This window comes from Archocentrus centrarchus, unplaced genomic scaffold, assembly GCF_007364275.1.
Source record: "Archocentrus centrarchus isolate MPI-CPG fArcCen1 unplaced genomic scaffold, fArcCen1 scaffold_68_ctg1, whole genome shotgun sequence".
NCBI lineage: Eukaryota > Metazoa > Chordata > Actinopteri > Cichliformes > Cichlidae > Archocentrus > Archocentrus centrarchus.
The window spans coordinates 269,960-290,426 of record NW_022060284.1 but is presented as its reverse complement, the minus strand read 5'-3'; the positions used below and the strand labels follow the sequence as shown (position 1 = coordinate 290,426).

Genomic DNA, 20,467 nt, shown 5'->3' with positions numbered 1-20,467 from the left:
GGCCGGGGGTTGGGTGGGGTATACAGCAAACTGAGTCTCCAGGGTGTGTCAGTCTCTCTCTCACACACACACACACACACAAAATAATACCACACAGGAAATTAACAAAAGAGTTCCTCATTTGTTTATTCGTTCCTTTTTTTTCCAAAGCAAAAATTTCAGCTTGTCTCTGGTAATTTTTTCTTTTTCTTATAGAAATTGAAAACAAAGAAAAAGTCATGTAGAAACATTTAAAAATGACTAACAGCAACCCCAAAAACTAAAAGAAATGAAACAAATAAGGAAGTTCTGTACTGATATATATATATATATATATATATATATATATATATAAAAAGGGGGGGGGGGGGGGGGGGGGGGTATTAAGTCAAAGGGATTTGTCTGTGCTGCTGTCCACACTCTGGAGTAAACACAGCAGTTAACAAGCTTCAATCACACCGAGCTGGCAGAGGAGTGTATTAATGCTGCTGCAGTGAACTTCATTAATGGGTTTCATGACCTTTGGGTCAAATGTCAAGTTCATGGATATCAGACAAAAACAAAACAACTTCCCCTCCTTGATCCTGAAAGACCTGCAGTGGTTATTGCCTGGCAGCAGAGAAACGTGAGGAGAAATCGGAGCTTTACCAGCCCTGGTGTGTTTCTGAGTTCAGCTTATTTACAAGCAAAGTGGAAAAACAGACAAACAGAACATTTCACCGAGTGTCCAATAGAAGACATATTTATCTGACTGAACATTATTGGTGATCAGAAATTTAAAACACACAAAAGAAAAACACTTAACAGCGCTAACATTTACATCATAACATCGGTGCTGTTTTCAACCCGACTGCTGGGACCGCGGACAGTCTAAAGATGGACGAAGCTACTGTGATGTCACCGATTAGTTCGTAAAATCCCACTTTAATAATACACCGAAGAATCGAGATAAACGTTTTCGCCGTCGCCATGTTTTTCAAAACTGGGTGTAAAGAGCAAAAAATGGAGGATTCAAACTCAAAAGCAGAGATCTTATCCTGATAATCCTCCTTTCTGACACTTAGAAGGACCCAAACTTTTATTTAGTACGTCCTGAAATCAGTGACTGAGACCATAAATGTCATCATTAGGAAAGTGTTAACAGAGCCCAAGGGCAGTCCTCTCACAGACGTCTACATTAAAACATCGGTGGTCATTAACAGAAAGCAGGTACACTCGTCTTTTATAGCATCGATGTGCAACAAGACTTTTGGAAATATTTTCCAAATATGGCCATTTTGTGTTGCATCACACAGTAAAAGTGACCTATGTCTGAATGACAGAGTGCCATTAAAGACAGGAGAGGACAGTTGAAACTGAAAAGTGGAAAAGAAAAAAATTTCTTGTCTCCAGTGAGCAACAGCACTGAAAAATCCCAGCGCTCAAAAAGCTGAGGACCAGTTGCTGTTAAAGTTCTCCGGAGACGCCGCGTCGTGTTTTTCAGGTCTAAGTCAGAGCAGCGTTTCAAGTTGAAGAAAGCAGTCAGTTTACCCGAGCTGAGGAAAACCAAACTGTTTTAAGTCCGTGTGTGTCTGTGCAGCAGTGTGTTATTTGTTGCGCAGCAGCTCCAGCTGGTCCTGATATTCGGTGAACAGTCTCTGGAATCGAAGGTTTTCACCGATGACGGGTAAGACCTCCCGCAGCAGCTCACGCTTACGTAGACCCTGAACACACACACGACAAACAGTGAACATGTGAGCGCAGGACGACTCATCTTTTCCTCTCACTGTGAAACTTCAGTCAAAGAACACTTGATAATTTTCTCTGGTTTTTTTTTCATCCAAACATATTTACCAGTGATGTGTCCATGCCAGAGATTGTGGGAATGAGTAACTGAACAAACAAAGCAGAAACTCTGGGAGTGAAAAAAGAGGAACTGAAAATGCAGTTTCTCTCCTGACAACTTGAGGAAAGATTTTAAAAAAGTGTGTCAGTCAAAAAAAGATGGACACAGCTGCCGTCACCACAAGGTTTTATGTGAAGCCTCAACTATGTTTAAAATAGAATTAAATCCACCTCCAGTCTGCACAGCAACTCATTAAGCATCAACCAAATAAACCTGTTAGAGAGAACTGAGCTGAATGACTTCATTTACTATTGAATAAAAATAATATCTGCAGTGACTATTAATAAAAACAGGATTTAATATTCTAGCAGGTTTGCTCAACAGATACCAGTTGAATCTGGATCAAGTTAAAACTTGGATGAAGAAGAGGAGGAGGGTGATCTTTGCTGGCGTACCAATGTGGTGGGCTCCCAGGATGTAGCCGCTGATTTGTGGACAGGACCCAGCAGCTCCTTGCAGAGTTCTCGGAGGCGATACTCTGAGCCTGAAGGGAACAGCAGACACATATATGAAACATAGCACGCTGTGTGAGCTGGCTTTTATAAAACCCCCGTCTGTCACTGTTTGTAGCAGCGGTCACGCTGAGTTTGATCAAAATTGTGTCCACAGCATTTCCATCATAACCATCACCATGTGTCTGTCCCGGAGGGGGGGGGGGGCTGTTTTTGTCGTGTTTGTCCCTCATGAAAAAGCGAAATCTTCAATTCAATTCTATTTTTGTTACATAGCGCCAAATCACAACAAACAGCCGTCTCAAGGTGCTTCAGCTAATAGTTCAGTACCTTCATTGACGAGGAAACGGGCATAGATGAGCAGCCAGTAGCGATACTCCTGCGCTGACTGCAGAGTCAGCGCAGAGGCCAGCTGATTCTCCAGGAAGGCCAGCGTCATGCTCTGCTGCAGGTGGTGAGGGGTGGAGGAGAGGCGGGAAGCCAGGCGACCGGCACTATGGGGAACACCTAGATTTTTTTATCAACTGTCTTTATTGCATTTCGTGTTACTGGAGGTGAGAAGTGGAGATTGAATATTAAAGCCATACTTGAGGTTGCGTCCCTGCATGACAGCCAGAGGCCCTGAGGACACGGGTGCGTCATGGCTCAGCAGGCAGCTCCTGAAGTCAGCACACTGGACCAGAGAGTCGCCTTTATCTGCTATCAGAGTCCTGAGAAAGATGGTTTAATCACAACTGTTGCAGAATTCATCAGTTCATTATTCATCTGTAAGGTGAGGGCAGTGGCTGCTTCCATTGTGCATTTCTCACCACGTCTCCAGTGAGGAGCTGAAGCAGTAAGACTTCCCATTGGACAGTCCGATGACTGGAACTCCCTGCTGAGTCAGCAGAGACTGAGACACTGTGGTGTCAGCTCCTGAAGATACAAACAAAATTTTTTTCATGGAGAATAACACGGCTCGATTCACTCAATTCACTCATAAATGGGTCACCCGAGTCAGTATATAATCTGTTAATGTGGAACTTCACTTCCAATCAGAACAAACAACACAGTAAATTCTCTGAAATACAATCAAATCAAATTTCCATATTGGAACTCTGGCCTGACGAGTGTCGTGTGAAGCAAGTTCGACACAGCCGGACTTTCTTTGTGTTAGCTGGCTCTACAAAGCCTGGATAACAGGCAGGTCTGACTCTGTGCAGGTCCAGCAGTGTCAAACAGAACTGGCAGCAGATTAGGAACAAGCATAACAAAATTTATTTGTCTCATAACCAACTGGGTGCATGTAAACGCCTGCAGAGCTTCTCGCTCTATAAAACGTGCTCGCTGCCTATTTCAGACTGAACTGAACTGAACACGTCTTGCTCTGGACCAGGTTATGTGGGATCTCAACAGGACATGATATGTGGCAGTGGCACAGTGGGTAGGCATTCGCCTTGCAGCCGGAGGGTTGCCAGTTCAAGCCCCTGTCCCTGCGTTGTGTCCTTGGGCAACACACTTAGACCACAGCACTAGCGCTGGTCTCTGGCTGAATGACCGCAGATGCTTGTTTCTGGATGAGTGATCTTGAACGATCATTTCGTTGTGTGCCTTGTGCGCACAATGTCAATGAGCTGAACCTAACTTTTATCCATCCTGTTTTGATGTGAGTTGATATCAGCTGTAAAAATGTCTCACCAGATAAAACAGTCAGCAGAGACTCATTCTTGACCAGAGCCTTCTGTTTCTGAACGTCCCTGCACAAACAACAAATACATTATTCCAAAGAGCAGCAGCAACATTTTCACTTAAACCACCCAACTGACCTGGCTTCTCTACCCACCAGTACAGAAGAAAAATATCCTTTAGCAGTCTAAATAATGTGAACATAAATTAGTGCCTTTGTTTAACATGCAGGTACCTCAGAATTACTATTTTAACATTCCCAGAAATTCAAGCCAACCCCATTTGCACACTGACCACACGGACAATGTTGCTCCAGCAGTCAGAACCATGACGTAGTGGGCGGAGCAGTGTACGGCTGACACAGGGGTGCCTAGCTGGATGGCAGGAAGGAGCCGCCGCCCACAGGAAGAGAACACTGACAACATCCTGTCTTCACAGGCGACTGCAAGGATGTCACTGAGGGAGAGGAGGACAATCAAGAAGACTTACACCTTCACTGCGGTTCATTCTGTTCCTGATTTATTTCAAAACCATGCAGCCTGAAATAAAACCAGCAGCACAGTGCAGACGATTTCCTGCCCTTTCCAGTCTCCGAGGTTTTTCAGAGGATGACTGCACATGTAAATTAAGTTACTGAATTGATGTGTATGGAGTAAATAAACAATTAACTGTAGTTTTATATCAAGTTCAAGGAAATTAAGGAAAAAGGAATGTGTAAATTTTACTGACTTTTTAATCTTTAGTCCCTCTGAAGCTGCTAGTTGTTAATTTGGACATTTTTACTCGCTCCAAAAGTGCAAGTGAATCAATTCCAAGTATAAATACAGGTTCTATGTATGTATGAAAACTTAAACCATCTCAGCGGCGCCTCCTACCTGCTCCCTGCTGCAGCAACCACGGAGCTGGGAAGGAGGGTGTTCCAGTCTCGTCCGTCTCTGGAGCATCGTAGCTGGCTGAGCTTCGAGCCTGCAACCACGGACACCTCGTTCTCCACTTCCAGGAACACTGAGGGCTCCATGCTCACCTTCACATACAGGCACATTTATTCAACAAGCACTCTTAATGATGTATACAGCATCACTTTTATCAGTTAGAAACTTCACAGTGGAATTTATTTTTGTTGAAGTTTTACTGGACTTTTCTGTTCACACATCGTGGAGAAAAGGTTGATGCTGTTCCAAGAGAGAAACTTGCACTGCTACAACAAAGACTGGGAACATTTGTAACTGAAGAAACCAACAAGGGTCCAAATGTCTGAACAGTGATGAGAAGAACAGACTTGAACAGGTCACAAGCACGACCGAACAGAACAACATGAGAAACTTGCTGCAATTATTTGGAAAAAATAATGAATGAGAGACACTGCCAAGAAATGAGCTGGATAAAATCTAGCTAGGGTGTAACTGAATCCATCCATCCATTCACTTCCGCTTATCCTGTTCAGGGTTGCAGAGGGGCTGGAGCCTGACATAGGGCAAAAGGGGAAGGGTACACCTGTACAGGTCGGCAGCCTGTCGCAGGGCCAGCACAGAGAGACAGACAACATCCACACTCACATTTACACCTATGGGCAATTTAGAGTGTCCAATTAACCTAACCCCAGTAAGTGCTTGTCTTTGGACTGTGGGAGGAAACCCACATAGACATGGGGAGAACATGCAAACTCCACACAGAGAGAGGGAGGTGGAATCGAACCCAGGCCTTCCAGATGGTGTTCTGTGAGGCAGCAGTGCTAACCACATCACAGGAATGTCCACTCTCACCGACAGCATACAGAGAAGGTGTCAGAGTGAGCTTTTAGAGAGGTCTGAGTGTTCAGCTCACAGGGATTACACATACATACACCAACCTCAATTTATTAAACCATGGCCATGTTTAATCTGCACATCCACCACTGTAAGAGTGTATATATGACAGAAGAGAAGCTGAACAGATCCACTTTAAAGCTCTTTCAGGCAAAACCACCATCACAATCCTTTTTCTACTGGGAGATCCGATGGAGAATAGGAACAGGTATAATTTGAGATGGAAAACCAAAACATCTTCCTGCTGGATAAAACCCAAAGAGTGTGCTACCTGCACACTGAAGGACTTCTGTGTACTTGGTGTTGGTAGTTTGAGAACAGCGACAGGAGCTGGAGGAGCTGCGGCCCTACTGGGCTCCCGCTCTGACGGAGGAGTTATCTGATACGGAGAGAAAGTACACCCACTTGGTTAATCTATTCCATCTGCACCTAAGCAGCTGTAAATAACAGATTTTCAGGTTTAAAATGCTTCAATGCTAAACTGCTGCATCAATGTATCCCTCTACCTGAGTGAATGGTTGGGCCATAGAAGCAGCCATCTTGTCTTTCCTGGGCCGCCCCTTCTTCTTCTTCTCCACCACCTCTCCTCCATCCAGCAGCAGCTCTGGTTTCCTCTTGCCAAATGTCAGGTTCTTGTTGATAGCGGCCATCTTGTCCTCGCTGTCGCTGCTGGTCTCCTCTTTGGTTTTTGCCTCCTTCTGGGCAGAGACCCCATCTTTCAGCCTGCTGCTTGAACAGAACAGATAAAATGTCTCCATGTTCTCTTTTTGTGTTTAACATTTTTCACTTGTACAAAGTAACTCACCTGTCTAATGGTGTGAGCCCAGCGGTGGAGGAGATGGTGGCTGTCACGCCTGGCGTAGTCTTTGACCTCTCCGTGAACCTGGAGTCCAGAGCTTTCATTGGTTCAATCTTGGAGGCAGAGGTGAGCAGCAGACTGGACTTGACACTGAAACCAATTTAAAAAAAAGAGAGAGAGGGGAAGACAAGCAAAAGAGGGAATGAGAAGATCAAGCACTATGTGAATGAGGGGGACGAGAAAGTGGAAGGTTAGGGAAGTTAAAGTATGGAAAAAGATCAAACTAGAGCAAGAATTCCCTCTCCTTTGGTCTCCATACCCATCATTGTTGTCCTCCAGTGCCTTTGCGGTGTTGTTGGGAGGAGGTGAGGTAAGCATGGGGTCATGTGTGGGCTTAAGCCCCATAGAAGAGGCCTGTCCTGGACTGGAGTCGGAGCTGAGCTGGGGGGTGAGCTGGCTGGACATGGATGAGCCCGAGGGCAGGATGGGAACACTGTTGAACAGAGCTGGGGAGAAATCCCTGAGAGAGAAAAGGGACAGTGATCGACTACTGTTTATCTGATCAGCAATATTAATGCTTTTATACAGTAATAACTGACTTTGACCATCATTCACAGTCTCTGACGAAGCACCAGAATCATCACAACTTTGCCAAATGTGGCTTCTATGCTGTTTAAATGTTTGTTTCGACTCTTTATTAAACCTAGATGCTGTTCACACTGAAAGGAGAGCTGCCTTCTTCTCCTTTAACTCGTGTGGATTCAAACCCAGGAAGGAAATATTCTAGATGTCACATGCATCATTTATCCTCACAGATTTTGTTTCTGCACAGCAGAACTCTCTAATTACTCCAGCCACTATCTTTGGAAATTAATGAGGATTTCTCGTTCACGGGTGTGTGTTTCAGGCTTTCTTACCCCGTGTCCAGCTGAGCGATGCAGAGCGGTGTGATTCTTCTTCTGCCATCTGCTGTTCTGGTTTCCACCTGCTTCTTCAAAAGATTCTGCAGAGAAAAAGATGAAGCATCCAAGAAATGTAAAAGTTTACAATATGAATATATATATATCTAAAACGTCACTGATATCCAAATATCCCCTGTTTTATCTATTGTCTATTCCCTGTAAGAGTTTTCTAAACATCCAAAGAAAATGTAATTATTAGATTTCAGCTATGCTTCCAGGAATGAGCTGCCAAAGGTCTGTAAATATTTTTCTGGGAAGAAAATCCTTTCATTAATTAATGCAGAATATATTTAAAGACATTAATCACTAATAAGCAAACTGCACAGCGTGAGAACTCAAGATTTTGTTCTGCAAGAAGTCCACAGCACTTAATAGAATTGGATGCCCCATCTACCTTCCTGATGTCTTCCAGAGACTCTCCGTTCATCACACTGTTGAGTTTGGGTGCTGAAGATTCAGGCCCAGTGCCACCTGGTCCTGAACTGGCCTGGGCCGAGTTCTGTCGCTCCTGTTGGTATTTGAGCATCTCGGGGTTCTCGATGATGGTGGTGGAGAGCTGAGCCTCAGTGCTGGTTATGGCCAGACTCTTTCCATAGATGTTCTGATGGATGCTGTTCTATTTGTCACAAGAAGAGAAGTTTGATGGGAGTGAAGAATCTCATTCAAGCAAGAACAACCCAAAATAAAACTGTTTCCTACTATTAAGAAAACTAAATGGAAAAATTGGCAACATTTGCCTTCTGATTTAAGTGAAACTTTGTATCTGCTAGCTGGTTTAGAGTTTATTAACAAATAAATAAATAAGAGACAAGTGGAAGACTTGGAGTTAAAGTACATCTATTATACTTGTTTTACTTTACTTTATTTAAAAAGGGACCATGTACAATATTAACACAAATGTTACCATTTGATGCATTGTAGCAGAGTTAGCTTAAAGCAAATTTGCATCTGCAGTCCCTTGGCAGGTTACATACAAAGAATCTCAACAAAAGAATCTCAAAAAAAAAAAAAAAAAAAAGAAACACCCACCCATATATATACACACACGTACACAAAGCACAACATCTGTAAGCTACATATCTTTATTCCTGGACTCTGCTAGAATAGATAAGTTAAAAATAATCTCCATTTATCTTCTGCTGGGCTCCTAAATTACCTCCCACAAGTAAATACAGTAAAGTCCCTGAATGCAAACTTTGCTGCTTAGCAGCCGAGTAGGTAACACTCCTGAGCCATTATTCAGGCTTTCAACGATATCTGGAGCATTAAAACTGTAAATGATAAGATAAGATTAAGATAGTGTTTATTTGTCACATGCACAGTTATACACAGTACAATGCACAGTGAAATGTATTTTGTACCTGCAACCATATATACACACATATAAATAAGAAGAATAAAAATAAGTAATTCACACTATACATGTATGTATGTATAAATGTATGGAAACTTTCATTTAATAAAAAAAAAAAAGGTTCAAAGGTTTGCTCCAAAATAAGCTTTCAATTGAACCTCATTAGTTCTAGCTCCATATATTTATTCTTAAACTCTGCTAAAATAGCTTTGCATAGTTTGCAGTTAAAAATAATCCTTACTAATCTGATACAGGGGCTTGGTGCAGCCCCTCAGTTCAACCTGTCTAAAACTTGACCCTGTTTAATATAAGCACCTAGCACTGTAATAGAATATAGGTGACAGGGAATAAGAAAAATCTAAAAAGGGTGACTTAAGCCCAAAAAGGACTCATTTAGACTTACTGAGCTGCAAACATACAGTCAGAAGTTCTCTGCATGAGGTGCTTCTTACCTTTTCCTCTTCACTCAGTGGGTCTCCCAGTTCATCCAGGGAGAAATCCAAATAGGCCACCGTGCCATCCATTGAGCAAACCAACATTCCCAGACCTGTCAATGTCCTGATAAATGCACATATCAAAATCAGACATGTAGAGGGTCTACCATTACCAGTAATGTTTAATGTGCCTGTTCAAACCACTTTTATACAGATAAAAGGTGCAGGAAAAAGCCTCCCCACACACTGACATATTAAAAACAATGTCTGTAGGGATGTCAGGCTGGTAAACTACACAACATCGTAACTCACCAGGAAATGTCCATAATTGATTTATCAAAAAGATCATGGATGACCACAAGAGGGCGCTTCAGTGAGGTGAGCTGGAGCAGAAACAGAGACATTTTTTTTAATCCTCACTAAACAGCTATTAAAAATGGGTTAGGAAATTCCTGCTAAGAGACTGTGAAAACTGCCGTCACATGGGCATTTAATATATTTGTCATCACATCAATAAGCCATAAAAACTGCAGATGACAAAGGAATAAGGGTACTAACTTGTAAGTATTACTATTATAATACACTACATTTTACTGACCCAGACGGAGAGCGATCGGTCTTTGCTGCCGACAGCGCAGCAGCAGTATGGACAGCTGGGTTTTGGAGAGCTGCCGTTCTTCTGCTTCTTCTTAAAGATTTTTGGGTTGAATTTCTGTAGAGACAGAAACCAGATCCATCAATAAGAAGCTTTTCTTTTGTTGAAATACAAATTTTAAGGGATAAACCATGTGGCCAACACATCCTCACCACCACAGTGACAGCTTTACGGTGGCCCACAAAATCCATATTAGTCTTCCAGCCATCTCTCTCTACGATCTGAGCGGTGGGGCCAGAGTTGTTCATGGCATGAGCCGACACCAGATACTGACCATCTGGAGACCAGGACAGACGCAGGACATGGGTCGTCCCACCGCACTGGGAGAGCGAGAGAAAGATCATTAAATAAACTGTTGGGAACACATAATATATGCAACAGGTTCCAATCAGAGCTGAGTGCGAGAGTTTCTCTACCTCATTGAAGGGTTTGGTGATGTTGGCCTCCATCTGCCAGTCCACGGTCCTCCACACTTTGAGGCTGTGGTCGTCAGCCTGGGAGGCGATGTATTTCCCTACTGGATCCCATGTGAGGCCTTTAACTAGGCCAGTGTGTCCTCGCAGAGTAGTGACCATCTCTGAATACACAAATATAAGACAGTTGCAGAAAGGTTTTTCAGGTCAAAACAAAACCCTTTTATAAATATAGGCATTTTCTCTTTTCCAGTGTTGATGCTACAGAGTTAAACTGTACCAGGGTTTATACAGGAATCCTAGAGTTCAATTTACTACCTTTTACTACCCCGCGGAAACCCTGTGTACTGTACCTGGGAATTTGCGAGCATTCCAGATCACAATGGTGTTATCCACACTGCAGGAGGCCAGCCACACATCGTGAGGAGACCAGGCCACATCCATCACATCTGCAAACAAAGCACAATGATCTCAGCAGATGAAAGGGTTTTCTTTCAATGGTATGACACTTTTCCAATAATCCACAAGTGACAGTAATATGTTAAAACATCCTGCAAAGTGCAGGGGGGAAAAAAGAAAACGCCTGCCAGTAAACACAAAAGTATTCAATCCTAAAAATACTTGTGAATGGACCCTGCAGGTGTTTTTAAAGTAAAAACAATCTGGTAATCGTCTGAAATCGTTTTCCTCCTTTTTAATTGATGTTTTTGTTATTTGTCCCTTTGTCCCTCGGAGAACTTCAGTGTAAGTCTTCCAGCCCAGCCTATCTTTGAACATTTAGCCACACAGTTGTTAGACCTTGAGAATACAAACAGTGAATATGGGGCACTTTTACTGATGGATGTGTGTAATATGTTTGCCATGAACATCTGCAACTTCTCTGTCCATTTCCTGAGAATCTTGTACCTCCAGTGTGGTTCCTCAGGATGGTGACACACCTCCACTGCTCCACATTGGCCAGTTTGCTGCTTGACCCAAACACTGTGCTCGGACCAATGAACCTGCAGGGAAAACACTGATTAAACAGCAGCACATGTGAGTGCAGACTTTAAAATATTTTCTGTGGGAGAATAAAGTAAACATAAATCTCCTCATCTTCTTCTTTCAGTTGCTCCCTTTAGGGGTTGCCACAGAGGATCCTCTGCCTCCATCTCACCTTCAATACACCCATCAATCTTTGTGGTTTTTCTCTTTTCCTCCTGCCTGGCAGCTCCAACACTCACTGTCCCTCCTCATGTCCAAACCATCTCAGCCCTCCTCTCCAACACTAACACTCAGCCTGAGCTGCCCCTCCGGTATATCCTGCTCACTTCCAATGAAAACCTTAATATCTTCAGCTCTGCCACCTCCAGCTCTACTTCCTGTTTTTTGTTAGTGGAACCATCTCCAAACTATGAATCATAGCAGGGCTCATCTTGCAAACCTTCTCTTTCACTGTTTCTGCTACCATTCTATCATAAATCACCCCTGACACTCATCTTCACCCACTGCACCCTGCCTGAACTTTGTTCTTCACCTCTCTCGTGCACGCTGTTGCTTTGGATGGTTGACCTCAGGTATTTACACTCATCTCCTTGCAACTTAACTGTTAAACCTGTCTCCCTCTCATTCACACACATGTATTCTGTCTGGCATCTACTGACTTTCATACCTCCACCTCTCCAGGCTCTCTCCCACCTGCTCCCATCTCATTCTTTATGATCAGCAAGGTGAATAAATGTATCTAAAAATGCATTACTGACTAACAGCAAAGACTATGATTATTTGCACGTGTCAATGGGTAGCGTGCATCCAGACATATATAAGTTCTTGCACGAGAAAAAGTGGGGTGCATTTTGGATAACCAGAAGATGGATGGATGGATGGAAATAAATACTAATATGCATACTTTGTTACAATAAACACTTGAGTAATAATCACAATCTTGAACTGCTGGTAGCAACTCGGTATGAGTTAAGGCATACTGGCACCTGAACAAGATATCCACCTGCAAGTTCTGGTTGGCCTGCTTGTCTAGCTTGCAGCCGATTTCCAGAGAACTGCCAGCTGCACTCTAAGTTACCATCTGGAGACCTGCTCAATGTCACGTCCACTAATGCAGCAACAAATAAGCTAAAATGAGGCCCAAAATAGATTTAGGTGCCTGCTGGTACCTTGGTGGCCTATGCGTAGGAAACACTGTTAAATCAACAAAATATCGTGTTAAATAATCTGAGAGGTGCCGACATCTAAAAATGGCCAGTGTTATGCCTCCCCCACAGCTATGACATATGCCAGTTATAGCTGTCGACCCTCCATCAGCTGTGGAATATCATCCAACAGGTGCAGCTGACGGGTATAGAATCGGCAGGCCCCAACCCCAGGCAGCATTTTGATCTCGGTGCTGCTGATTTATCAGGGTTACAAAAATAATAGCGTTTATGATTTTTCCATAAATTTCTTCCCAAGAAATTTCCCATTCTGCTTTTAACTCAGTGACTATGGAAACATCCTTGTTTGGCTGTCTTTCCAGACGTTTCTCCACAGATAGTGAACGCTGTTTATTATTTTCAGTATACATACGCAGCTCTCTTCCACACCATGACCAGCTTGTCGTCTCCTCCAGAGGCCAGGTACAACCCGTTATTGGACCAGCGCACACAGTTCACGCAGGCTGCAGAGACACACAAACACTTCAGCTCAATGAGCCTATAAATACAGTTTGTATGGGTCTGTGCTGAGGAGGCTACTGTGATGGACAATAACAACACCTGCAGTACAAAATGCTCCCATTATTAAATCTGACTGCTTGTTATTAGGTCACTGAACACAGCAACAGTTCATGGAAGATGAAGTGATTTTAATTTCCTGCTGCTGTTCTCTCCATCCATGGTTTGTGTCAAGGTCAACGTTTCCCAACGGCCATTTTAGACTTTTCTTATTCTTTCTTTCTAGTGTAAAAGGACTATAATAATTAACCTGACCTGAACGTTGTGATGTGGTGCTATATAAATAAAATGTAACTGAATTTTTTGCTCATAATAGTCATTTTTGCTTTTATTTTTTTCCAATTCAAATCACATTTTGAATCTATCTTAAACTGTTTTAGACTTTCACTTACTCAGCCCCTTTGATAGTGTTTTATTTACATTCTTACTTATTGAACCTCTTACTGTTTTATATTTAGCTTTTTATAGTGTGTTTTATTGTATTCTATTTAGATTTTTACTTATGTAACTGGCCTCTTTTTTGTGTAATTTTTCACCTTATTGAGCTATTTTGTTAGCCATATATACATTTATTGGATTGTTCTACTTGAACTACTTTACTTTAAACTTAGGATGTTTTTTGACCTGCATTAGTGGATGAAAGTGGATAAATGAATAAAGCTGTACAAAGTCATAACATTTGCCTGGTTCTTTATTCCTGTTTTAAATCCTGCTATTCTTATTTCAAGCTGCTTTTGTGTGTGCACCAACAACAGTAAGCCAACACTACACACTGGATAACAGCTTCTGCTGTTTAGTTTTACACCACACTGGTGGAAAACCCTGTTTTGGGATTTTAGCGAAGGAGAAAATGCGAAGGAGTTGTTGCAGCAGAACTTGCAGAAACGCCAACAGCTGTGCTGTATGATCACACAGTCTATATGCATCAAACTTCATAACCAAGTTTATCAGCACAACTTGCAATGACAGTATAGGTCAGCTAAAATCATGCACTGTGAAGGCACCTTTACATATAAACCTAAATAAAGAAAAAAGGAGCAGCTGGATTAACCAAACATATACAGAAATTTTGGTTACCTAAGTGATTGTCCATCTGGCAAAGCATTTTGGGAATATTCTCATTTTTCTCATCCTCCTCTCTGAGGACCGGTGCCATGTTCCAGATCATCACCTTCCCTGAATCCTCCCCTGGAAACAAATCCATGTATTCTAACATGAAACAGCAGGTAAGGGAGCATTTTTAAGCAAGAAAAAACCCTGAACAGTACAAGATGCTCCCATTATTTAATAAATGGGCGCTGTGACTTTTCATCCATTAGAATACCGAACTCTGTGTGTGTGTGTGTGTGCGTGTGTGTGCGTGTGTGTGTGTGTGAGAGTGTGAGTGTGAGTGTGTGGACAGCAGGGCTTGGGCCTGTGGCTTGCTGAGCCTTGGCACCTGTGGGACATGGTTGCAGAGGGTGGGAGTCCCCCCTCCCTATCACTCCCTATCGCTTCCTGCTGCTTCCTGCTGGTTGCCACTGCCGCCCCTGGAGTGTCGGGTGCCCGTGGGTCCCGGGGTTCATGGCCGGGGTTCATGGCCGGATGTCTTGGCGTGGCTCTTGGCCCGCTCCCTTGGCGGTTGTGGCCTGGGGGTGGCTCGGGCCTCTTTGGTGTGGGGGGGGCTCTGCTGGGTGTCGGGCGGTTCTCGGGCGCCTGGGGCCTTGGGGCCGCATTCGCGGCTCGTGCGGGGGATGCCAGCCTGCGGCGGGGGTTGGCTGCTCATTGCCTCTGGCTATCTGGACTCTTGCTGTTTGGCCGTGGGGGGGTCCGTCTGGGGTCTCCCTCCTTCCTCCTCTGGGGTGTGTGCGCAGTTGCCATCGGGATGTGTGGCCTCTCGTCTTCTGATGTCCTGGTGGGCCGTGGATAGGCCGCGTCCCCTGGGTCCTTTCCTGTTCGCCTCTGGATCACGAGGGGCAGGATTGCAGTTTCTTGCCTCCATTGGTGAGTACGTTCCATGACAGAGGCACATACACACATTACTTGCAAGCAACAGCAGGATTGTGTGTGTGTGTGTGTGTGTGTGTGTGTGTGTGTGTGTGTGTGTGTGTGTATGTATGTGCATGTGTAGATATGTGTATGTGTATGTATATGTGTGGATATCATTCTTTGATTATTCTTTTCTCACCTTTGTTTTGTTTTTGTTTTGTTGTTTTTTCTCCTTTTCTCACTCCTTTTCCTACCCTTTCCTTTCTGCCTGTCACGCTGGTATAAATAAATAAAATAAAATACAAACTAAATACATACTAACAAGAGTAGCCTATTGTAAAACTTACGGAGCTATTCTTGGAAAAGCAAATATGTTTGGTACACCAGCGTATTCGGATCATATTCTGATTGCGAAAACTGCCAGACATAACAGGCTAAAAAGAAAAAAAAAAAAAAGAAGAATACCGAACTCTGGAAACCGTTTAAAAAAGGATCCTAAAGGGAAAAACTTCCATTTCAGTAGTATCACTCTTACCTTGGCCACCAGTTGCAAATTTTGTCCCATCAGGGTGGATGTCAACTGAAAATATGGGTTTACCTGTACAACAGAAAAATCAGCATTTAATATCAGTCAAATATCAGTTTTAACAGAACACGAGAGCAGCAGTTAAAAAAGCAAACACCAGTGTACATCTGGAAACTGTTCTACATTTGTTGTATCAGACTCATCTTTGATTCATCATTTTTACATCCATCCACACACGTCCCACGGTCACGGCACTAAAACAGGTTAGTGTTAAATGAAAACACTCAGTTTTTCCACTGAGGTGTATTCAGAGCATTCACTCACACCTGGATAAACCACCTCTGGTAGAAATGAGTTCCTTGTAATATTTTCTCAGACATATGCTTTGGGTTGAGGTTTGAAAGTTAACATTGTTTCTCTTTATCCTAAAGCCTGTAACTTGGATAATTCAGTCTTATTTTACTTTGTCAATGTGAGATATTGTGCACAGATCAGTCTGAAATGCAGCAAAGTAGGTGAATGAAAACTTTCTGACCATTTCAGCATAACAACATGACAGTGACCTCACAAGGCTTTGTTTAGTCTGTCTTATGGAAATTTACTCGACTGATCTGTGATCTTCCACAGGTAAGTCAGAACATGCCCGTAAACTGAAACTGCCTCTTTCACCGTCTTGTCAGGTTTACGCTTCACACGCACTCGAGGATTTTCCTGAAAGGAAACCTTTCTGTTAAATCCTCCAAAATCTCTCTGGTAGTATAAACTAATACTCTAACTCTTCTTTTAAGCCATACAGATAAATTACACAATTTTTCAAACACATCATCATCTGTTGGTCTTTATGTAACTTATACTGAACCTACCGAAACAACATTAAAACACGCTCAGCTGTTTAGGATTCATAAGGGGTGTGTGTCAAAGTGCGGCTATAGTAACGTAAGTGAACAAGTGTGCGAAATTTGATGGGCCTAGCTTGAACCGTCTGCATCAATGGTGTGAATCTGAAGATCTTAGGTGAGCTTGTTGAGTTATGGTGTTCACTAGATTTTCAGAACACTTGACCTTTACCTTCAGGTCAAGGTCATCAAGATTCAAAGTCATCTGAGAATTTTAGTAGATGCATCTATGGTGTGAATTTGAACATCCTAGGTCACATCAATCTCGAGCTATGGCCAACATTAAAGTTTCTTTGGAACAGAAGACGCGGCTCTGACAATGCTTCAGCTTTTTCTTAAAAAGAGCTAAAAATGTCCAAAATAAGAGGGAAAAATATGCACCTATTAAACATCATAACACCAACCATGGAACACTTTTGGTTTAATGAATAATGCTATGATTAAATTGTTTGTGCCTCTTAAAGCTTTTCTAAACCATGAAGAAATCAGTTTTTTGTTACTGACCCCCTCTAAAGAAAACAATGGCATAATAAATAGAAACAGTGGCCCAAAAACTGATTGTTAAACCCCAAGGGACGACAATTAAAAAAAGTCACACTAATTTACTTTAAGCTGAAAATAATGTGACCTGCTGTGATGTACAGACCACCCAAAAAGTTTGTGCTCCAGTTTTGGTGAATTAATTCTATTATTTTATTAGTTTTCTACTGTTACCACAAATTAGCAGGCAAATGTGTCTGGGAATCATAACTGTACAGTTTCCAATAATTTAGAACTCCAGTTTCTTGTCTGAATCCGGTCACTACATGGCAAACAGTAGGTAAGCATTAACTCAGAAAAAACAGAGGTTTTTATTTCTTTTATTAAACATTTTATAGGAATTTCTGAGACTTTTTGACTGTACATCTTTTATGTAGAGTCTATATAATACACCCTTACTTAACAGAAGTCAGTGTCCCAATTTAAAGTAACGGTTAAAAAATATATACAAATGTTTTTAAAGAAAACTGCACCTGCACAGTAATTGTGTCTTACTATAAACTCCCCATTACTTTCATTTCAAAAATGAATTTTAAAGCTGGGGTTAACACCTAACCGTGCACTTTGTATACCTCTGAGTACGGGCTTACTTTGAGACCAACAGTACAAAAATGTATTTATGTGTAAAAACTAAGAAATAGTTCTTGCTGATGCAGCACTAAATAAACATTTACCTTGTTTGCTTTGTAATTAACAGCAATTATAATCTGTCAGTTAATATGGCATGTTGTTGTTGTCTTCAAGAAAATAAATGATCTCAGAGGCAAAATGTGCTCTACTAACAACAATCGTTAGCTGCACCCTAAATTCAGGCCATTTCCCTGGTGGTTAACTTTCCAAACTGACAGCTTGAAGATTATCCCAACAGACACTTGTTTTTTTAAGCTTCCTCTGAAGCAGTCACAAAAATAAAATATCGCATTGGGGGGCGAGTAAATCTGGCCAAAAAAGTCCCTCCAAGGTAGCAACTTCGACACGGGTCATCTGGCAGGTAAGTTAGCTAACGTCAGGACACCCGAGCTAGCCGGGGGGCTAACTAGCTAGCTAGGGTTAGCAAACAAACATTCATGGAGCACACAGACTATGATGATGGCACAAACACCAAACGCAAGTGTCCAAATGTTGACTTAAGTTAGGCATGTAAGTGACTAACAAGTCAAACAAGTGTGCTCCACCGCCAACAACACCACCACCACCGTCATCATCATCATCATCATGCCTCCTAATCAAGTCGCCCCCCTGCGACAACAAAAGCCCAACTTGGTTCAACAGATTCCTGCACAAGCTTACCATTGTGGCTCACCCAGCTTGGCTTCAGCAGCTTCATTTTCACCCCGAGTATTTTATTTCAAATTCCTCCGAAACAAAAATCCATCCAGCGATCACTTTCAGTTTTCAGAAGTAACGAAAAGCACCCTCCTATTGTCTCAAACTCCGTCCGACACTTTGCTGCTTGCGCGCTTCAATCCCATCTCCGGAGCATCCCCGAGTCTCCGAGCCGAGCAGCGGACAGACAGCAGCAACAGCAGGCAGGCAGGCAGGCGACCCCGGACGGCAAACAAGCAGGCACCAGGTAGCTCAGGAAGTGTTTCCGTTAGTTTTGACCGCGGACAGGAAAAGCTTGCAGGCAACTTATCATAATAGTTCCACAGGGGGAGTTAGAACAGAAAAGCCAAAAGCCAAAATAAATAAATTGTTTTTTAAGATTTTTATTAATCCGTTCATTTTTAAGTGCAATTATTGAAACATCAGACCCAACGATCAAATCAAATTCATCGTGTTGATGTAGAGTGCGCCTGACGCGCCTTTTATTTTGAAAGGCCACTTAGCTTTTAGTGCGCAAACTCGGAATTTATTTTCTAGGATTTAGTACTGTTTGGAATGTGTCGATTTTGATAACAGATAAACAGGATTAAACATAAACTAAGCCCAATCAAAATATCGTTTCACACTAAGGCTGAAACATTACTGTTCTGTTTCACCCCCTTTCACTCCTTGGAGCTGGCAAATAAATAAATTAATTAATAAATAAACGTGTTGTTAATTTGATGGACAAAAATGTGATAACTGAATTATTAGGCTGAATATCAACCAAAAACATGTGCCAGGCTCCTAAAGTTGAAGAAACTAGTTTTAAAATTTTATAAACAAAAGATTGTGCAGTTCTTCACAGGCTGAAACATCTGACCTCTCAGTCCTAATACTTCACTTTTTGGTGTCTGATGTTCTTGAACTATAGCAAATATGGATGCAAGAAATTAAGATATTGTTTTGGGTAAATATCACGTTCATACTAAGCTGTGGGGCGCTACTCGCTCTTAAGCTTGTTTATACAAAGTTTTGACCTTTATTTCAAGTCACTGAAATTTGTGGAATAAATTAATAGAAAGGATAAAAACTGCACACATCCTAATCACAGTCGTTGCTTTTATAGAAACATCTCCTTTGTTTTTATAACTGTGAATAACCTTTTCATTTGTTAGTTGTCTGCAAGAGATTATTCTGCAGTGTGATTTCCACAACTGAAAAGGAAACTCTGTTAATATACACTCAACTGCCATTTTATTCAGTACATCTCGCTAGTACCGGGTTGGACCCTTTTTGTCTTCTGAACTGCCTCAATTCTTCATGGCATAAATTCAACAAGGTGCTAGACTGTGTATCACACCGTTGCTGCAGATCTACGAGCTGCACATCCATAATGTGAATCTCCCATTCCACCACATCCCACAGGTGCTCTATTGGATTGAGGTCTGGTAACTTTGGAGGCCATTTATGTCCAGTGAACTCACTGTCATGTTCAAGAAACCGGTTTGAGAGGATTTGAACTGCTGGAAACAACCATCAGAAGATGGATACATGTGGTCATAAAGGTGGTCCAACAGCAATACTTAAAATGTGCAGAGCAGGTATCACCGACACCATTACACCAGCAGCAGCAACTGTCTGAATCATTGATGCAAAGCAGGATGGAGCCATGCTTTCATGTTGTTTATGCCAAATGCTGAACCTACAATCCAATTTTTTTAGCAGAAATCAATACCCATCAAACCAGGGAATGTTTTTTCAGTCTTCTATTGTCCAATTTTGGTGAGTCTCTGTGAACTGTGGCCTCGGTTTCTGGTTATTAGCTGACAGGCGTGATGGGTGTGGTCTTCTGTGTATTCAGAGATGCTCTTCTGCAAACTTTTCTTATAACCAGTTATTTGAGTTACTCTGCAAAGCAATCTGGCCATTCTCCTCTTACCTCTGACATTAATAAGACCAGAGAGCTGCTGCTCACTGGATTTTTTTTTTTTAAGACTATTGCCTGTGCATGAAAACCCCAGCAGACCAGCCTGACACCAACAAACATGCTACCAAAGTCACTTAAATCACCTTTCTTCCCCATTAATTCGCTTTGAACTTCAGCAGGTCACTCTGACC

The 20,467-nt window shown here is 42.3% G+C and overlaps 1 protein-coding gene across 1 annotated transcript; it reads right to left on the bottom strand.

The window, feature by feature from the left end:
* Positions 1 to 354: 354 nt before the first annotated feature.
* On the bottom strand, positions 355 to 18,627 carry hira (histone cell cycle regulator a). Its single transcript, XM_030725683.1, has 25 exons — positions 18,332 to 18,627; positions 15,615 to 15,677; positions 14,189 to 14,299; positions 12,966 to 13,056; positions 11,310 to 11,404; positions 10,757 to 10,852; positions 10,407 to 10,567; positions 10,143 to 10,310; positions 9,934 to 10,047; positions 9,648 to 9,718; positions 9,354 to 9,459; positions 7,942 to 8,163; positions 7,503 to 7,588; positions 6,905 to 7,105; positions 6,592 to 6,735; positions 6,293 to 6,512; positions 6,058 to 6,165; positions 4,857 to 5,005; positions 4,276 to 4,437; positions 3,994 to 4,052; positions 3,126 to 3,231; positions 2,904 to 3,026; positions 2,647 to 2,810; positions 2,260 to 2,348; positions 355 to 1,682 (listed from the first exon to the last, which is right to left on the bottom strand). The coding sequence occupies exons 1-25, from the start codon at positions 18,366 to 18,368 to the stop codon at positions 1,566 to 1,568; spliced, it is 3,063 nt and encodes a 1,020-aa protein (XP_030581543.1). The 5' UTR covers positions 18,369 to 18,627; the 3' UTR covers positions 355 to 1,565.
* Between the last annotated feature and the right edge of the window lie 1,840 nt (positions 18,628 to 20,467).